At 42.3% G+C, this 20588-nt stretch overlaps 2 protein-coding genes across 9 annotated transcripts in view; both read right to left on the bottom strand.

Annotated features, from left to right (window-relative positions):
• The window catches only part of atp8a2 (ATPase phospholipid transporting 8A2), a 46159-nt gene extending 33664 nt beyond the window's left edge, over positions 1 to 12495 (bottom strand). For 3 of the 8 annotated variants that reach the window (XR_015106534.1, XM_086151318.1, XM_086151323.1), the window contains exons 1-7: positions 12266 to 12495; positions 5432 to 5609; positions 2697 to 2796; positions 2051 to 2149; positions 1907 to 1952; positions 1617 to 1657; positions 139 to 212 (exon numbers count right to left, since the gene is read on the bottom strand). Coding sequence is in view for 7 of the 8 variants with exons in the window: in XM_086151318.1 (XP_086007444.1) it covers positions 139 to 212; positions 1617 to 1657; positions 1907 to 1952; positions 2051 to 2149; positions 2697 to 2796; positions 5432 to 5609; positions 12266 to 12308 (581 nt within the window). In the remaining variant the exon portion in view is untranslated. Of the gene's footprint in view, positions 1 to 138; positions 213 to 1616; positions 1658 to 1906; positions 1953 to 2050; positions 2150 to 2696; positions 2797 to 5431; positions 5610 to 6326; positions 6535 to 9069; positions 9207 to 9916; positions 9994 to 12265 lie in introns of those variants that run through there. The other 5 variants (XM_086151319.1, XM_086151322.1, XM_086151320.1 and 2 more) reach the window with 5 other exon arrangements.
• Positions 12496 to 15012: 2517 nt separating this feature from the next.
• On the bottom strand, positions 15013 to 20579 carry rnf6 (ring finger protein (C3H2C3 type) 6). Its single transcript, XM_086151316.1, has 4 exons — positions 20493 to 20579; positions 19263 to 19418; positions 17454 to 17618; positions 15013 to 17108 (listed from the first exon to the last, which is right to left on the bottom strand). The coding sequence occupies exons 2-4, from the start codon at positions 19402 to 19404 to the stop codon at positions 15274 to 15276; spliced, it is 2142 nt and encodes a 713-aa protein (XP_086007442.1). The 5' UTR covers positions 19405 to 19418; positions 20493 to 20579; the 3' UTR covers positions 15013 to 15273.
• Positions 20580 to 20588: the final 9 nt, after the last annotated feature.

The following is a 20588-nucleotide window of genomic DNA, read 5'->3' as shown; positions in this document are numbered from 1 at the left end:
GATGATTTTAGAGTAACTAACCCTATTCTTAAACAAACCTTTCATCCTAAAAATGATTAAAACGCATCTAATTAAGAAGCACGTTTAAAGTGTGCCTTAAAACACGACAACATATTCATACACACTGTGGAGTCTGACCTGGAGGACACAATGACCATATCAGCTGGAAGGTGCTGGCCATTGGTCACCTTCACTATGTCTCCTACTGCCACCTTGTGGCCGTGGATCAGCAGTGCAACAGCAGGATAGAAGGAGAGGGGACAGATAATGTGGCATGTTAATTTGGAACCAGCCAAGAGGCAGTAGGCAGAAACGTGACATGAAGTGACAGGGGACAGCAGTGTGTAGCTTAAATGGTTTTGATTAGACCACGACAGAGGCAGACCACGGTGATATAAACAAAACATGGCAAGCATGAAGGTATGAGAGAAGTAGATTGTAGATCACATTGTTCTGGCACACAGCACAGTCCTAAAAACTCCCATGTTCAATGGAAATATTCTGCCTGAATCAAGAATAATAAAACTTAGTTAAAAAATGTGGAACTAGGGAATGAGAAATCTTTTGGCACCCTTGTTATCCATTCTGTCTTTACTCCTGAAATCTAAACATTTAAGGAGGAGATAAAAGGAGATAAGCTTGACTTTGGTGATAATTTAGGAAACGTTCAATAAAACCCTATCACTTATTTCAGCTCATCATTGAGCTGTCTTTTTCACAAAACATTAGGCAAATTTCTGGTAATGAAAAATGATTATCTTTCTGCATAATAAAAGGCTAGACCTGTCAGGATAACAATGGAAGAGACACGGGATAAGTTTCGATTTTTGAATTCACAAAGACTCTGTCAAAAGCAGCTGGAGCACATTCCTTCACCTGTTCTGAGCCTGACTAACAAGGAAGTAAATTCCTGCTCTACACTGTTGCCACTCAAATAACATAGACTTGAATTTGATGTGACCTGCTGCACATGAGCATAGACTGCTCGGCACAGTCAGAGCATAATTAAGCTCAAGCGGGGAACCGGATCTCAAGGCCACAGTCACATAATCCATAAAGCACACCTCAGGGCTGTTATGCACTGAGACAATTAAGACAATCTGCATGAGCCAATTACAAGACAGAAAACCAATATACATGTATTTTTGACAAAAGACAAAAAACATTTTTTCCCGTTGATGACTGACATACTGATTTTGAGTACCATTTTACTGCTTGGTTTCTTAAGTGCAAACAGACCTTGGACAAACAGAAGCAAAGATGCCTTAATGTTTGCCACTCTAGTATTGAAGATGCCACTCTAGTATTGAAGATGAGGTAATGTATTGATATTGTACAAGAAGTAAAATATCTTAATCTTATCATTAACTAAGAAGGCAAGTTTAATTCTCATCCTTATTAGGTGAGGGTAAGTGTACTAATTTATAAATGTATTCTGCTTCACCAGCCATTTTTACTCACTTTCTCCTTTGCTGGATTATTTTGTAACACAGCTGGGTATGTCTTAACTGAGCTAGTCAATAATGCAAAAAAGTACTGAGCATTAAACTGGATTTACATCAGAACACGTGATGAGAGAGAGACACCAATAAGTCAAAGATGGTAGTTAGTGTTACCTGTTTCCAGATAATTGTCTGCCAGGCTCCGTTCCGCAGTACTGAGAGACAAGGACAACACAGCCATCAGTCAGCCGAAGCTCACATACAGTATTCATAGCCCCTAAACTTTTGTCTGGGCAGCGTGGCCAGCATTATAGTGAGTGACAGACAACAGCCATTCACTCAGCCATGAAAGGAAAACAAAACCATGCCAATAGACATGAGCACACTTGTGGAAAAGCAGAGACAGCTGGTGCACATTAATAAGCACACACAAGCACGCACACAATCACTCAGATAGCCAGTACCTGTTGTCTTCTTCTTATTGACCGTGTTGTCTGCTTTATGCCTTTTCTGTAAAGTCAGAGAGGAAAAGCATTAGCAGTCAAACTGCTGACAAATGTGATCAAATCTGGCAAGCAGTAATATTGAATGCATGATGTCATACTCACGTAGTCTTCTATGATTTCTTTGATCCCAGCCACGGTGAGAATGAAGATGAGTGGAACAAGGGTGGTGTAGCGACCAGTGGGTGATACATCAGGGATTTGCTAGTGTGCGAAGAATGGCAACCATCAGAAATAATTAATGATAGTGTGTAATTACTTTGGAACATTTTTGATGAACTATCATAGTGTTGGAACAGATAAAACAAATTATTTTTTATAAAGCAATTTTCTATTAAGTATTCACTTCATTGATATGGGGAACAATTATTTGAAGAGGTAGTATCATATTATGATCATAGATAACTTTAGAGTGATTAACATGTAGTAATTAGGTAAAAGAAAATCTATGAAAAATCAGGCTGCTAAGTATCGAGTTGGACCAGGGGTACCAAACTCATTTTAGCTCAGGGGCCACATGGAGGGAAATCTATTCTCAAGTGGGCTGGATGGGTAGAATCACACATTAATCTCACATTAATGTACCTATTGTTCAATTTACTCCTGAAACCAGGCATCTTTTAGCTTTGTGAGCCAGATTAAACACGTTTATGGGCCTGATTTCGCCCGCAGACCTTGAGTTTGATACCCCTGAGTTAGACTATCCTACCACCGTATTTTCTAAATAAAAATAAAAAAAAATATTCAATACCTGCATAAGTGCGATGAACAGGAAGAAGGCATTAGCAGCTCGCCGGATCTGCTCATATAGGAACCGGGGCAGAAAGGTGAGGATTCCATACTTGGTAGTGCTATAGAAGAAAACAATTGACAGAAGTCAGAGGAGGAGAAGGTACTTTGGAAAGGTAAGACTTCTTGCATGGTAATGCTGACACAAAAGTAGTTGCTAGAATAGCATTGTATTGTTGGCTAAATAGGAAATGACTATTTTGGAATCGATCACCGCAGAAAGTGAGATTTAAGCCACCACATTGCACCTGCAGAGAGGAAACCGTCCCTTTAGGTACCATATATAAATAGAGTCAGACTGTTAACTGAATGAGCCAAATTTAAATCCTACACCGCAGAAAATAGGTACAAGAAATCCCAGCAATCTCCATTTGTTGGTCATCCAAATGCATCGATCAGACAACTGTATTGATTGGCTTCGTGACAACTAGGTGCAGACTTTTAGAGGCTAAAAATGTATCAGCCTTACAGTGAAGGCCCTTCTCTTTTGTCATGAGCAGCTTGATTCAATGCAAGAGCTCTTGCAATGATTTTTTTAATGGATGGTGGATTTGTGTGTGTGTGTGTGTGTGTGTGTGTGTGTGTGTGTGTGTTAGCACCCACCACTTACAAAAAAAAACATGCAAAACTAGAGACTATGATACAAAGAAGAGCAACAGATGTTACTCCAGGCTCTATGCACAGGCTCTTAGCAAACATCACACACTGACACACTTTGTTTTTATAAACCACATTATCATTATTATCTTTTGAGTGAAAATATACAGTATAAGACCACTGTTTAATCCTGTCTTTATCACACTTCAGGTTCTCATAACTGCTTTCTACCTCACGGGCCAGCAGATAAACAGTTCTTGTCTTGTCATTCAAGAAAAGGGATTCTAAACTCACTTATGGGGGTTCAACCCAATGAGGGGCAAACATCTGGCTTTGTTATTCCTCATGTTGTAGATGTTCACTTTCTGCCGGAGGACAGCTGTTAGCTGCTGGAGTGGTGTCATCCTGCTGTTTGCTTTGTTGCATTTTTATTCAACCCAGCAGATGTTACTCAAGACATTCAAAGATAAAATTCAACACTGAACTTGCGTCCAAAATTATTTGTGTGTGAAAGGGATTAAAGCGTGAGGACATGGATGCGCAATCGCTGCTACAGTATAGGTTCATGATGAAAGATCTTATTGGATTTGTGAGGGGGGAAAAAGGAAAACTAGTTACTTTATTTGATGTGTGTGCACAAAAGCAGCACTAATGCTTAAAGTGTATGAAACCAAGTGCCTGAAGTGACATGTGGAAATGGAAGATGCAAGAAATTGAGAAGAGTGGAGTTGTAAAGTAAACAGATAGAAGCTTCAAGGCTTTAATCTTGGGGGTAAAAAATCAATAAGGCTATTGAACCTTTAAAGCATAAACAAAGACTTTCAGGAATCCTGGGACATGAAAGGGGACGCCGCTGGAGCCAGATTGCCTCTCCAATCAGCATGCAGTAAGGGCAGGCCGTAACACATGATCCAATCACGAGTCAGAGAGAACACCACTTTAATTTCATTAGTCGAGCTGAAACAGAATATCCTAAACAATAAATCAAATCAACTAACAATAATGGCTGATCAACGAATATAAACCTGATTACCGACAAACTATTCTCTCATGGAACATTTGTCCACTGCTTCATAGGCGCCAGATGCCGCGAGTACATATAAATAGGTATAGAACATGGTAAACACAAAGGACAAATTTCATTGGGCCTGTCTGAACCTAAATGTAATCATGAAGACCCCATCTGCAGCCTGTGGCCAATGTCTGTCAAGTAAGATCAGACAATTTTTATCCTTCAAAAATGAAAAACGGTTAAAAAAAAAAAAACAACTAAAAATATAATCTACTCATTCTGTCATTCTGCAAAAGATCACCTCAAAATCACCTCACAAAGACAGCTGATTTTTCTTTTGCTGCATTAACTGTAAACACACAGAGTGTACTCACATTCATTCACAGCTATTTGGGAAACCCTCTTTATTCTTTGACACTGAGATGGGTTTTTGAGCCTCAAACATATAACCTGACTCCGAATACCCTCTAGGGCTGCTGTATAAAATCGCTTAATAAGTGAGTTATTAAGAGACTTTATCAATAGTTTCATCTGCAAGATTCTGCCTCATAAAATACACACACGGGCACATGCAAACACAAACAATATGACCGATTTACTTTTAGAATAATCTTATTTGAAGTGAGGGCACAAATTGCTTAAAAGGAAAATAAAAAAACACTCTGTTCCAAAGTCTACTAGCAGCAGATGGTATGGCAGATAGAAGAATTATACAAAAACGGGCTGTGGGCTGTCCTTTAACCTGAGAGCAGGGGAGTAAAAACCCGTGTGAGCAAATATCAACTCTGCTGGGAGACTTCCTTTACAATCTCTTCAAGATGTACATAAAATGAGGAACTCAATGGTTTATTTTTTAAACAAGAATTTATTCATTTAAATATGTATATAATTAAAGGTTTGATAATCCTGCCATCCCACTGGCTGCTCTTAATTGTTGAACAAAACTTGAGACAACTATTTTAACTAGCTTCATTTACATCATAACCTCCAAAAAAATAAAATAAAATGCAAAACTTAACTGCCTTTTAACCTTAGAGCATGCACCTTAGAAAGACAGTTGGATTGCCAAGCCTCGGCGTTGCTCTTACCTGACATGGTTGTCGCAGAACTTGGTGTTCTGTGGCCGGTTGAGCAGCACCGCCCGCGCCGTGGCATCTACGGGATCCGCCTGAGAAGTGGTGCCGGACATCTCATCGTCTGCCTTGCGGTAACCGGCGGACGAGCAAGCGGGTCCTGCACCGTTGGATTGATGAGAGAGAGGCGAGGCTGAGTGAGTCCGAATGGGGGGGGGGGGCCAGGGAGGGCGGGGAAGGGGATGGAGAGGAGGGCGGCCAGGGGAGGGAGGGCAGAGACATAGACGGGAGACGTGGTTTACAGTTCAAAAGCATCCAATTTGTACAAGAGGCTACTACTACTACTGTATGTTGATGAGTGTTGAGGCAACGGGGTCGATTCGGTGACGTTTCCCGCTATAACCCCCCTATCACCACCACCTCCCCATGTCTTTCTGTAACCGACTCTCAGTATTGACGCCGTCAATGCACACACACACGGGACCCCCGTGTATAATGGATGTGCTGAGGGATGCATAATGGCGAACAAACACCCATCGGGTTTGTCCCGTTTTATCAGCACGTGAACTTGTCCACATGTAACGCAGTGCAGGGGGCGGACGGAGGTGGGGGGCGGCACGTCGCGATCGACTTCGGATCGATCAACCGACCTCTCAAATACACACCCTCTATCCCCCGCGAAAAAGTGTTAGGAAAGGATCCAACACAATCCCCCTCCGCCCGGCTTGCGTTTGCATCTCGTTTGCGTTTTTTTTTAAGCGTCGTGATCTCCACGTTCAAGCCCAGCATGCACTCCGGAGACTGGACGTGTTTTCATCCTCGAGTGCGTCCCGTTCGGTTGTGCGACAGAGGCGCGAACAAGTCTTGCGGCCACACTCCCCCTCTAAGCCGGCACAGCACAATCGCGGACCTGGGCGAGGACGGATAAGGCTGTACGCTTGCGTCTCCTTTCTCCTCGGTCGGCGTGGGTGAAGAGGGCGCTCCCGAACGCTGGCCCCGGCGAGCTTCGCCGCGGTGTCATCTGGTCACCTGCCGCCGCAGAAAACCGTGTTCCGGCGGGGCAGCTTCCTCCATTCTCCGATACGGTAAAGTGCTCCTCGCCGCTCGCAGTCCAGACAACGGAGGGAAGCATATGGGGCTCCTTCCAGTGTGGCGGGGGCAAACACAGGGCTTCGCTTTTAAAGGGCCAGACGCTAAATCTCTTTTTTGGCGTCTTGAGTTCAGGCGCGGGTGGATCAAATGACACCCCGAGGCAGGCGCGTACATGAGGTGATCGTTTTATATCCCCTTCCCGCCACTGTGTCCTTCTTGCAGGTTTTAATATTCTTTTTGGCTCTTCACCCTTTTCCCCATGTGGATCGTAAATAAAATACTTTGACGAGGTAAAAAATAAATATTGACGGCAATAATTGCTGGCTAAATGGCACTGCTAATGTTGATACACATCATCGCAGGTGCAAAGGGCTCAAGTGTTTTACACTGAGCTAATTTTCATGTTTTTATATTTGTTTTTTTATAATGATAATAATAATAATAATAATAATAATAATAATAATAATAATAATAAGTCAACATCTGTAAACATTTGTTAAGAAATAATTTTTCATTTTAAATCCAATTTATGAAGCATTATTTTATGGCTATATTTGCGTAATATGTGTGTGCAAGAGAAGACAACCGTTGAAGGGAATTAATAATTTATAAATGAAATGGTATCACATTAAGCTTCTAAAGTTCTTAAAACACTTTTTCCTCAAAAAAAAAAAAAAAAATTCCCCTAAAGTTTGTTTTCAGCATGGGTGCGGATTTGTAAATGTCAGCTTGCCAGTCAACCATAACTGGTGAAACATTTACTTCCACTTTTCAGCAGAGAATAGTCAGAGCATTTACAATCAGCAACATAAATCTTTTTTAGGAAGGGAGAATTGAGAAGGGATACATAAATTCTGGAAAATTAGAAGGCAACTATTAAATGCAGTATTGCAATATATTTCATTGTGAATGGAACATGCTCGAAAGTTTTAGCACTTGAACACGCATCCACCTTGGTAATTGCTATTCCACACCACACCACTCAGTTTGGGCAGATGTAGGGAGAGAGGGTCAAAGTCTATCCCCGCAAAATGATAATAATCAGACTATCTCTTCTTTTCTACCTCTGACCTGTTTTTATCTCTTCACGTGATACCAAAACCAAAACTTAGCACTCCATACTACAATAGCAGTGAAGTTAATCCTAGAGGGAAGCAAATGTTTGCAAAGAATGTTTTAGGATGATACAAGGTCACATGGAGACAGGGGGAAACATTAGCTACAATGACATTTTCCCCTCCCCCAACAGTCATATATTTTTTATGTTTCTTTCCCATTTATGGCATTTCAGTTCATGTCAGTGTCCAATCCATATACCAACCAAGCAGATCAATAATGTCTTTCTCAGCAGTCTAGTTGGTCTTTGATTCATCTTGAGGCAGATCAATTCCTCAGTTACTCATCTCTGATGGAGCAGAGGCACAGGAACCCCTTTAACTCATTACAGATTCACCAATAATGAATCAGCACCAAGCCACAACAGAGCAAACCTAGGTCAATTACACATTAGGCATCCAAGCAATAGACAGGTAGCATGGGTCTGCAGGTAAGACGAGACCGATCCTCCCTTAACAAAACCATGATCTCATATTGTGCAGGCAGACAGAGCCAACTACAGACAAATTAGATGTTGAGGTTCAAAAACAAGAACCTTTCTTCCACCACCTGGAAAGGCTTTATAGGCTCTTATACTGGCTACATTGTTTATTATGCACAAGCAGACATATTAAACAAAAGGGGCAGATGAATTATGCATTCCCAAATGAAGCGTGTTTGCAGTACAGTCTGGAAACACGTATGATTAAATGAAACATATAACTGAAGAAGCTTGCACTCTGATCCTAATTTTTCACAACAAGAAGCGTTTGATGCTGAACCCGTGGTGTCTTGGCTAGCGTTAAACTTTTTGTAAAAAGCAAGGTAGGCTATTGAATAATGAAAGAAGTCTACAGTCTACATAATTCATCTGCATTATCCAGTATGGCAGAGCATATTTCACCAGGAAAAAATGCCTGCTCCCAACTATCACTCAATATGTGACAAACCAGCTGTTTCATCATGTCCTTCTGAAGTTGAACTGGCTTGGCAGTTAGAATAGCTGTTTAAAATCACACAAACATAGCTTCTAGTATGGTCACGCATTAATTGAATTCATGTCTTAAAGTGACACACAATCTTGTTAACATAAACTCAGAACTATAATGAGCCAGACAGGAAATAGCAGCTAATCATAACAACTGAAGCTAAAATTACTCCAGCTGTCACAGCACTCCCTCCCCCGTATTACAAGAGAGAGATTGACGATTCCTACATACATATTATCTAAAAGAACTGCCAAAAGAATCTACATTTAATTGCAGCTATGTAGCTGAATGTGCATATGCGTATTTTGCCATGGCGCCATAAAAAACACGGTGTCAAACGATGTTTGTCTATAATTGTAAGCTCTTGTGATTTCAAAAAGCAAAACAAAAAACATCTAATTTGTTTCTATAAATTAAGTACTAGCAAAAACAATTTCATCCAATACATCGGCATCAAGCGAGTTAACAAAGCATTACCAACGCCATGTTGTCTGCTTGGATGACCCCTACGTCCCATAGCTGTCCTGGTTTCCTTGGTGGCCTGCAGGCCTTATGGGCAAAACTCAGATGACCTGGTGTCACATTCCCAGGAGATACATTTTCTCAGCGTAACGGAGTAGGACATAAGGTAAGAAAGCCTCTTACAGGCCAAGTGAACAAGCATGGTAATCCCCTCTGTGTCTGCTTTGCAACTTTACCTACTTCTAATCCATACACTGATAATCCTACAGGTGAGAAGTCCACACGCATACAGACGCACATTATGCTAGAGTATGCCGAAATACGCGCACACAGTGCGCATAGACCTATATGCACTATTTGGTGCCAGAAAGCATGCAAGGTCCAAACATGCAGCTACTCATTCCCACTCCCTACACACAATGCATGCATGCATCTGTGTTCATGTACATGCTCTTTGGGGCATGCCATGTCCATACATACATGTGTTGTGTTCTGCAGCATGCACAATGGTTTGAATTTGACTGATTTATGCAAAGTGCACATTGATCTTTTTTTACATCAGGTAGGCCTGAATTAGGTGATCACCTCACAACCTGCAAGCACATGCAGTTAGAGGGTCATTCCTGTTCAGCATTCATTACTCCAGGCCCCAAGGAGCTACACATCACTCAGGCTCCTCAGAGGTTGCTTTAGGTCTTAGCTGTTTCTGACAAGTACCAGAGACACTTATTGACTAAATATTGTAGCTCTTGAGGGCCAGGGGTTGGCAGACAACAGCTCCAAGCTATTGCGTATGACCACATGCACCATGGGCTCCAGTAACAAAGGGGGGAATCATCCAGTCTAATATAAGCAAACTCACTTTTGTCAAACCTGTCTGTGAGCCGGGCACGCATGGTAGCACTGGAACCCAGACGTGAGTCCTGAAGTTCAGAAGCCTCCTGCCTAATGGTGGTCAACACTAACTGCTCTGAGGGCACCAGAGAGGCCGCAGCAGGAAAAAATAACACACACAAAACATAAATGAATGCACAAATAAAGCATACAAGACATCCGTATGTCAGACACTACACCATAAATGTGTTTGTAAGCAATTGCTGCTATAACCCCCCCCCCCTACAGTGACGTGATCGTCGTCCCTGCCTGAGAAACAAGTCTGATAGACTCGGTAAAACCTACTTAGTTTGCCCACGAGTGCCCCCCTGTGTCCAGCTCATGTAAATACCATGCTGCTGCAGTATAAAAGGTGGCCCTCTATCTCCCATATGGTATCTTCAGGAGCTTGCAACCATGACAACAAGTCATTATCTTACAGAAACAGATGCGTTATTGTCAGTTGGCTTAACAGGATAACAAACATGATCTAGACCTCCAACACTGTAACATAGTGCCTTTATTTCATCCAAATCAATGTTTTCACAGCTGCCTAGGCTAACATGTAAAACATTTACAAATGTATTATAGTTTGTTTGGGTTTACAATACAGACTATTTTTTAACCATGTTTTAACTAACATGCAGACTAAATAGTTCTGTCACAGTTTTTAAAGCTTTTTATAGACAAACAAAAGGTTACATTTTTGTGTGTGTGTGACTAAATGTGACAGATTGGTAGCTGTAGACGTCATCACCAGGCATGTGCCTGTACACTAATTGGAGCAAAGAATCAAGGGGTCAGGCTCCAAGAGATTACAGGGCAGACATCATGGAGAATCCAGGAGGGAACATACACAAGAGCTGACATTCAGTTTATTTCCATCTTTTGAATATGGTTTTAGGAAACACAAATCTATAAATTCACTGGATATTTTTTGTATTAAAGTATTGAAGTCAAGTCCCACCAAGCCAGTCATATAACACACCAACAATAGAGATTGAATTCCAGGCCCGTTTCAATAAACCAATACAAACGTGATAGTTCTAACTGATTTATCGCAGCCTAAAAATTACAAACCTTTTTTTTAGCTTTGTTTTTTTTTTTCTACCATGCATCTGGAGCCACGGTCAAAACAGAAACTGCAGAAGATTGAAATCAATACGTGGGCACCTCTGCCAACAACATAATGTGGCCCAATTTGCGTTCATCTCTGCACAAAATTTGTCCTGCTTTCTATTTCTGGTCGATGCAAGAGGCATGCAGCGACAAACGCGCACTCACACGCGTACATACTCCCACACTCACAACGGGACAACAGAAGAACCACTTCATATTGCCAGTCACTATTAAAAGCGTCTGGGTGAGACGCACACCATTCACTTTCCTCCAGGATAATCCAATCCCGTCTCAGTATACAATGTGTGAAATCAACCCATGCCATGTAGTCTACTTGGTGGAGACGGTGAGATTGGTACCTGTCAGGAGACGGGGGATTCAGCTTTATGACGAAACATGCAGCTCATATTAAAAACCCAGTAAATCTATGATGGTCACATACACGTGTACACAGCTTTAAAGAGAGGGCAGATTCTTTTCCAGGGAGCTCAAAATAAGGAGCGCTTTTTAGACGTGTCACATGGTTTATAAGTCGGCTTGGTAATAGGCTGTTCTTGAACTGCTTTATGGAGCTAAGGTGAGATACTTAAATTGTAAAAATATCTTTCATATTCTAGTATGAGCTACAGCGCATTTATCTACAGAAATCGAGTGGGCAAGACGAATTAATAAGACAGGAAAAGTTCCCATGTGACACGATGCACGATGCCAGTATACCAATGTCTGTTGCAACAAAATTATATAACGGCCTGACATAATGATGCCACAGGGCACAGTACTTTCCGCGAGTAGGTATGAGGTCACACAACTGAGTCACATTCTACATTATGATAAATAAACATGTCGTGAGCGCTTCGTGACGTTCAGCCCCACTGCCCGGCGCATATGAGGACAAGCGATGCAGTTTGAAGCAGGCAGGCACCCACGGTCTGCTCGTCCTTGCATCTCAAACCGGCGCCAAACATGGGCGAGGATGGAGAATGAGTTGCAAATGACCCCATATACATATGGTGCAGTCCGGGACAGTACCGATCCGTGTCACGATGCCTCGCACATTTCAGATGCGTACGGTTGCGTACAGGCCGCGATGAGCTCCCCGCTGGCCATTACTTGACAGTGATGGAAACCCGACTTCGCACTGACAGGTCACGAATATGCGGCGAGCGGACTCCTCTCCGCCCGACCGCAGCAGAAACAGGCTTTCCATTTTGCGGCTTACCTCCCTCACTGTGGATCTTCTTGCCTCTCCGATTGAAATACATGTTGATGACGAACGAGAGCTGGCGAAACAGGGACGTTGGGATCGGTGCAGTGTCATGCTCATGTCTGGCCGACAGAGCGGAGGAATGCTACTCCAGGCCCGGGGAGCTGACAGCGCCGCTGTTCCTGTCCTAAGATCATGATTGCTCGGCAGGATCGCGAATGTTAAGCCGTCGAGGATAGCTTTACCCGGCGTCAATGTAAACGGATATGTAACAACCCACTTCCGGCTATTTCTCCAAAATAAGGCGCGCTAAAGCCTTGGCGTGTCGTCTCGAAACCAATTAACCATTAAAAATGACTGGAACAAACATTCAATTTAAGACAAAAAAAAAAAAAAAAAACACCCAATATTGAAAATCATCTTTTTGAATCCACAGATCAATAAGTTTGACAAAGCAACTGGGTTTCCTCTTTTGTCTTAACTTTTACTTGTTTGATTTATAAATATCAAATATGTTTTCATTTATACAACGTTAGCGGTAAATGCCATGTTCAATCTATCAACATAAAAGTGTCTGTCAAGACAGATTTAAACGATAACATGTACCTGATCCATGAATGGACTTTAATTTTGAAGGCCACCCCTCCCCGTGCTTCGACGTCAGTTCGGTTCAGGGCCCGGGGATGCGTATTGAATGATGGTGACTTACACGTTTCGGTCCTTGAACAGCCAAATTACTGGAAAAAGGGAATCCCAACCTGGGCTGAATTGTCTGCATCCGTGAGAATGCCATATTGACAAATGATGGGAGAAACGCCACGTTTCTGTTCAGATATTCGATAATACATCCCAACATTACCTAGGCTATCATTCCTAGCCCTTGAGATGGTACTCAGACTTAGGGTAGTTATTGTTCAACAATGCTATTTATAAATCATTTAACTATGCAAGTTTTGTTGTATATTCAGGTGTAACAAATGAATAAGTTAATTTGAAGGGATTTAATTGCTCACGGCAGTTTGTGGTTTATTTCTTTCGTTGGGGCGGCACGAGATGTTCATCGAAGAGTCATTCTACACTCACCTTCAACGGCGAACCAGGTTTCAGAGAGAAGTGAAAGAAAAACAATTACGTTAATATTCACTGAAACATCAGCTAACGGAGCAAATTCCAAATTTCCATTGTTTTCTGTTGATTCGTGGACCGGTTGGACTCGGTGGTAGCGTCAAGTGTGGCTAACTGAAGTTTGCCAGCTGTTAGCCGTAGCGGTTGACGTTTACCGCCAAAGACGTTCCATTCTACGGACCAAATATGGCGGACACAGACGCCATACACAACTCTTGGAATTCAAAACTGCGTTTTAATCTGTACTTTCAAGGAGCAGAGATTAAAAAACCCCGTGTCATTTTAGTACATAGTAACATTTATCATAACTGTTTTATTTACTCTTATCACATTGGAACGCAATAACACATTCAATTTGCAAAAGTTGGTTTCCATCTTATTAAATAGGAACAGAATAAATATTCACTTCTGAAATTAGTGGCCACGACCTTCGCCAAGTCTCTGGTGGACCTTCACTGAAGAGAAGATTTCAAAGAGCCAGGTTCAGATGGACACTGGGTCTTTCCTTCAAGCACCCACACACTCAAATTCACATGGTTAAACCACACGCACGCACACGCGCGCACACACGCACACACACACACACACACACTTTACCCCACGCTCACCCTATCTTACATACTGCTTCATTGCAGCAGATTTCTTAATGACATATTGACTGCTGAGACAGAGTAGAGCCAATGCATTCATGTGCTGAAACACATGTTACCCTGATGATAGCACGCTGCCTAGGTGGTTCAGCTAAACAAAACATTTGCTACACAATAACTACCAATGCCTGTGTGGATGATGTAAAACCATATCACATGAAGATACAGAATATCATATTCCATCTTTCAGAAAATAAAACCCTGAGAACAGGGATTTGGCAAGCAGATGAAGTAAATTGCTCTCTGCTTTAGTTTTTTTTTTTTTTAAATCCAGGTCCAAAGATGTCTGACAGGTACAAATCAACTCTACAGCAAATCAAGAGGAAACATTGACTTCAGGGTTAACAAGACTTTGTTTAAAGTGGAGATGATAATCAGGCATTACACTCTGAGCAACAATTAACAGCAAAACAATACTATACGTTAGGTCTGTATTGCACAACTTATACTAAATTACAACTCTGAATTCCTGATTATCATGTGCCGTCTCTATGTCATTTCAATTGTGCCACTCATATGAGTTAGGGTGATTTCAAAGTGACTGACTTTAATTGGTGACTTACATAAACTCTGACCTGCAATTACATGGGATAGGCATAGAGCACTTAAAAAAAATACTGGGCAGTTTCAAATCAAGCTGGGAAATGCATCCCATTAATAAGTCATTTTGGTAAAGCAAAAGTGAAGGGACATGAAACTAGATGCCAAAGCTTTAACATATTAGCAGTTTAACAAGAACTCAGGTTTTCCTTAACTGATAGCATGAGAGGACTGTCTGGCTTCAAAACATAAATCCAAGCAGTGGTGAGGTATTTACAGAATACACTAAATAAACCAAATCTCAAAGTGATCTGTATCATCCAGTTGTGACAGAGAGACATCACATAGTTAGCAGACAGTAAATGTGAGGCTGTTCAGCAGTGGTATGAGAGCTCCTTAACCATTAATGCCATCCACTTATGAGTTTTTGAAGCATGTTGATGGGTATGGGGGAAACAGTTCAGAGGAAGATAAAAAAATGGAACATCAAATCGCAGAAAACAAAGTCTAAAAAAATAAAGTTTTGTTAATTCTCTGCATTTATATACTTTCAGTTTTCCGCCTTTTGGTTCAACTTTCTTCATATTCAATGCAACAGTATTCTCAAAGAAATTAAACCATGAAAGCGCTATGTACATGCAAACCCCACTTCGGTCCGATCAGTTCGGCCATACAGGATCATAATACTTGTGTTATTGAGCAAGTAGGTCAATCATGGTGTACTGTGAGTATTGGCTGCCTACAGATGGGGCAGGTGTTGTTGTCAGATAGCCAGCGATCGATACAGTGAATGTGGAACTCATGGGAGCAGGGTAGGCGACGCAGCTTGTTGCCCTGGGCATACTCATTGATGCAGACACTGCATGCACGACCCATCTCCCCCTCCAGATTGGCCTGGCCATAAGTACGTGTTGCCAGATTGTCAATCTGTTCTTTAGTCAGGCCACGTGGGTGTTCATCATCTTCTTCATCATTTAGCAAGAAGAACTGTGCCAACCGCAATATGGGTAGAGTGCCATTCTCTACCAAGTTGTTAGTGTCTCTGCTTGTTCCACGTCCCTCTGTGGCATTAACTACACCTCCTCCAAGTCTGGCCTGACCACCCATGTCTTCCTCAATACCCACTGACCCCACCCTTTCCTGATCTGCCCCACCAGTACCAACCTGGGCAGTTGCATTCTCACTTGAGTACAAACGACTGGCAGGACTAATGCTGTTTGTACCAACATCCATGTGGCTGGGTGCAACAGATTCAGAATCAGCCTCTGTCTCCATGAGTGAGCTCAGCTCCCCAAATCCAGTCATTATTTGCCGCAAAATGGAACGCAGTGCTGTAGAGTTGGGCTCCCCGAGCCCCGTCTCACTGATGCGCCGCAGTGGAATTCGAATAGTGCTCACATAGGTTCGGATCCCAGCCCGCTCAGACCGGGAGATGGTACGTCTAAATCCACCACTGTCACTTTCAAATGTGACAGTGTTTTCAGCGACCCGGGCACGAGACCGTGTTCTACTGGCAATGCTGTCACGATCCCGGTTTTCCCCAGGTCGAATCCTTCTCACCTGGAGATCCAACATGATGGTAGGATGCCGGCGCACGGATGAACCCCCTGCTCCCGTTATATTTGATTCATTATCACGCTCTCCTGTCTCCATAGCTGGCTCTGACAGGGCTGCAGGTTCTGCAACAGCCTCTCCGGTCTCCATGGAAACAGAGCTTGTGCCACTGCCTGGCTCAACAATCTGGATGCTTGAGCCACTGATACCACTGCTTGATGGTGGCATGGTACTGGGAACAGGGATCCTATGTAAGGGAGAACGGCTCCGCCGTGACATGCGTGACGAAACCCCACTGCCTGCAGCAACCCTTCGTGATCGTCCACGTGATCGAGTCCTACTACCTTGTGTCTCCTGACCATCAGCTAGGGCCGGAGGCCCAGATTGGGGTGACACTCGAGGACAGTTCAAAGATAAAGTCACATCATCACGCCCCTGCTCTATTTCGGCATTGAGGGTTTGATGTTGAGAAGATGTTTGATCAAAAGGTGGAATAACAGTGGGAGGCGATACTGTAGACTGCAAGGTGGTACCTCTCCTCTGAGCAGGGGGCTGCACTGGGGCCGTAAGTGCAGGGGGGCTCATTGTGAGAGTGGTAGTGCTGCTGCGTGTGCGACGTGTTTGCATCCTCCGACTGAGCGCTGGGCGAGGAGATGGGTACGGAGCTGGTCTGGTTGTTGTCGAGAGTCGAGGATTGGTCAAGGAAGGAGCTGTGCGGCTCTGGGGGGACGTTACGTTTGCTGCAGTCACTGGTTGCTCTGCACTGTCCAAAGTGTCATTATGTTCCCCCAGCTCAGGCTGATCATGGTTTATGTTGATCTCAAGACTAAAGCGGAACTCTCCGCTGTTAGGATTGGTCCGGCTGACAGCCCGCCATGTCTGGTTGCCACTCTGGCCACTACGAGTAGCATTACCAGTGCGCCTGAAAGTGTTCAGCCATTCCAGTAAAGAGTCACCATTAGAAGTTTCTGCTCCAGGCTCTGTGTTCCCTGTATAAAAGAAAAAAAAAAAAAAAAAAAAAGCAATACAACAATGTACATGAACCCATAGTCACACTTGAAAAAGTCACAGCACAAAAATGATGACCTCTATTCAGCTCTTCCTTGGGTCAAATTTTATTTTATTTTCTAAACAGAAAAAGGGTAGGTGTGCACTCATTGAGAGTAAAAATGTGAAAAAAGACCCTTACAATCCAGGACAGGGACATATAGATCATGATCTGTGGCTAATGTTTTTCAGCTACTGGGATAATAAACAGCTAATTTAATCCAAAAGTTGCTAAATCAAGAATGGAACAAGACAGAAGTCTAAAAATCTGACAGAGGTATCCCTACCTGCTCCTCGTCTAACTCCGTTCCCTCGCTCTTCTCCCTCACCGCTACTGCCTTGCTGTTCTACAGAATCAGCAGTGTGCAAACGTTGCTCAGTGCGGGGCTGAGATGACTCACGCTCCTTTGCTCCATCAAGACGTTGCTGGAGTTCTTCAGCAGTAACCTCCCCTATGGAAAAATAAAATGGGTATGAGTATGATTTGAGTTTGAGTGAACACAAACAACCAAACCAACAACAAAACCAACAACCAAACCACTATTATTAGACATCTCAAATGATGCATTAATGACTTAAATGTGTAAATGAATCGGGAGCTTAAGTGAAACATCCTGTTTTACAGTTCTTGTTGAAAACATTGACTGTGTAATTTCTGATGGGCCTTGTTAATAAACATGTCATAGTTTGTCAAGAATATAACATTCATAAAGCAGGCATCTAGGTATTAACATTTATATAGTCAATTCCTCATTTTTCATGTTAAGTTGTGACATATTAGATTAACCTTCAACTTAGGAGAACTGCTCCTTGTGTGATTTCTAATTCTTAGTCGTATTGTAATTTCCGTAATAATTCAATTAAGCAGTCTGCTTTGGACGATGAAAGCTTTGTGGGGTCAGTTTAAATAACAATGAGCATGACACTGTGATGCTTTATTTGTTTATACAGAACCCAACAACTCTGGTGTTATGATGCCCCAACCCTGTGAATTTTTACAGTGTTCAGCAATAGAAGCATATTGCGTAAACCGCAGCATTGGCATTTTAAATGAGCTGCTCTGCCATTCCTGTTGTCACATATTCAGAAGTAGGCATTGTGAATGGATCTGAATCTGTCTGAATCCCAACACCCTATCTGTTCACTGTTATACAGACAGAAGAGCAGTGTTGTAATATTGCAGCTTAAGAACAATGTATAAAAAGGGCTAGCGAGGCTTTCAGTGCTCACTATATGGTGGATGGGTTAAATTCACAATCACACTCCTCTACCATGTCTGCATTCTAAAGTGCTTAAAAAAGTGATACAGTGATTTATGTTAATTTAGAATTGCCGTAGAAAATGGAATTGCTTCTTGAAATGTCAAAGACGAAGGTTAACAATTCCTGTTGATGCTATAAGCTTAAACGTGACTATACCCTGGACAGCTGAAATCCTTCACAGACTAATTCACACATTCATATTCTAATTTGCATATTCACAAAAAGCAAAAGCAATATGAGGCAACCAACCATTTCGTGCCTTTCTCAAGGATACTGAGTCTCTGGAAGAGTGAAGCATTGAGATGTGATGCTTCACAGGTTTACAAATACAGCAGTCCATTATTTGCAACAATAATAGATGGCAAACTGCTGGAGATGACTGAATTCAATAGCTAAAATTTTTGCTAACTTGGCTTCGATGCAAAGGAGGACCCACTTACAATGCAAACAAACAGTGCAATCAATTGTTCTTGTAAAACAGATAAGAAATTGCTGTGTGTCTCACTGCAGCTTGTTTTTTCCTCGATTCTTTACACAGAAAAGGCATTAAGGCAATACTGTGAAAATATTTTAAGTCAAACACAATCCCTTACAGAACTCCAGCAGTTTGATTCCTGAAGTTCTATCGAAGGTACATGCTGAAATTGCCAAATTGAGAAGTACAATTTAACATTAAATAATGGTTACTGGTGACTTGATAAATCCACGACAGGAACAGTTTCACTTTTCCTGCTAAAACTTGCTACCATATAACTTATCATATTAGATATCCAAAATAACAACCATTGACAATCTCAATCTGTCAAGTAACACGCGAGGTGTCTTCATCCTCACCAGGGGTGCCCAGGAGGTTGCTGTCCCTCATTAGGCGATACTCCTCCTCACTCAGTTCATTAATGAAGTGATAGTATGCCTCCTCCCTCCGAAGACGCTCTGCCTGCCTCCGACGCTCATCTCCCCCACCAGGAGGGTCCATCACCTTGAAGAGTGCTAGAAGATAGATGGATACCACTCAGACTCTACAACATTTCATCAGTCACATATTAAGCCTCGGTTACTCTACATATATTGCCATCATATAAATACAAAATGCCACAAGAGGACAGGTATCACTTTTGAAACAGATGAATAAGAAACATTTGCTATTATGACATGCACAGTCATGTTTTGGTTGTGTACCACAGTAAGAATACAATGCAAATAATCGCCACGTTACCTTGACTGTAACCAAACAGTAGGAGTTATTTGACCAATGAAGGCGGTTTAAAAAACGCCATCCATTTTCCTCCCAAAGAATCCTCCACCAGGACACAGAATTAAGCTAACGTTACGATGATCCTCACCTCGCTAATATTGCTCGTGTTTGACAAGATGACTAGCACGAAAACGTATAACTAGCGAGTGAACGAATCTGTCAATCGCTCGATTTAAATAACAATGACAATATATCATTATGACAAGAGATTCTTCATGTGAGCTCACGTTAGCCAAGTTACAATTTAAGCTACGGAAGGCCACGTTGAAGACAGGGGGGGATAAAGCAACAAAAGTGGCGTAGTCATCCTGGTTAGCCGCCAATCACGGGCCTGGTAGTAAAGACTGACATGCCAAGCTTCCAATCACTGCTACTGAGAGGCGGGACTCGACGGAACCCTTAAACGGGGCTTTACCTGGTAAACGCAGGGCAAAGACAGAAAGACAAAGAGTTAACCTATTTTATACAATATTTGATTCAACAAGCTATCAGTACATAGGGGCAGTTGGCCGCATCCATGCGCTGTAGCTATGGTTAGTTTAAGGGACCTCAGGAGGATACAACGTGATATTTTACATGCGCAACGCTTTACCTGCTAACTGAGAGCTAGCAAGTTAGCGTAACTAACGTTAACGTTAGCGAATAACTGTCCGTCGACACAGCTGACTCGCGAACGACCTGACGCTGAATAATTTCTCAGACACACATTGAAAAGTGAGCTGCGTAAATTGGTTAATATACGGCGATAATAATGTGAAATACCAGAATCATTTTTAGGAGATGACAGTGCCATAAAAAGAATGTAATACCTGACAAAGCAGCTGTAATATGGACGGGTTTCTTCGCTCTTCCTTCTCACTCTCTAACCAAGATGGGACCAGTGGTGCTACTTTAGAACGTCCGTG

Source organism: Fistularia commersonii, chromosome 8 (genome assembly GCF_037954325.1).
Source record: "Fistularia commersonii isolate RoL2024-O1a breed Wild chromosome 8, RoL_Fcom_v1.0, whole genome shotgun sequence".
NCBI classification, from domain to species: Eukaryota; Metazoa; Chordata; class Actinopteri; order Syngnathiformes; family Fistulariidae; genus Fistularia; species Fistularia commersonii.
This window is presented reverse-complemented; position numbering and strand designations above follow the sequence as displayed.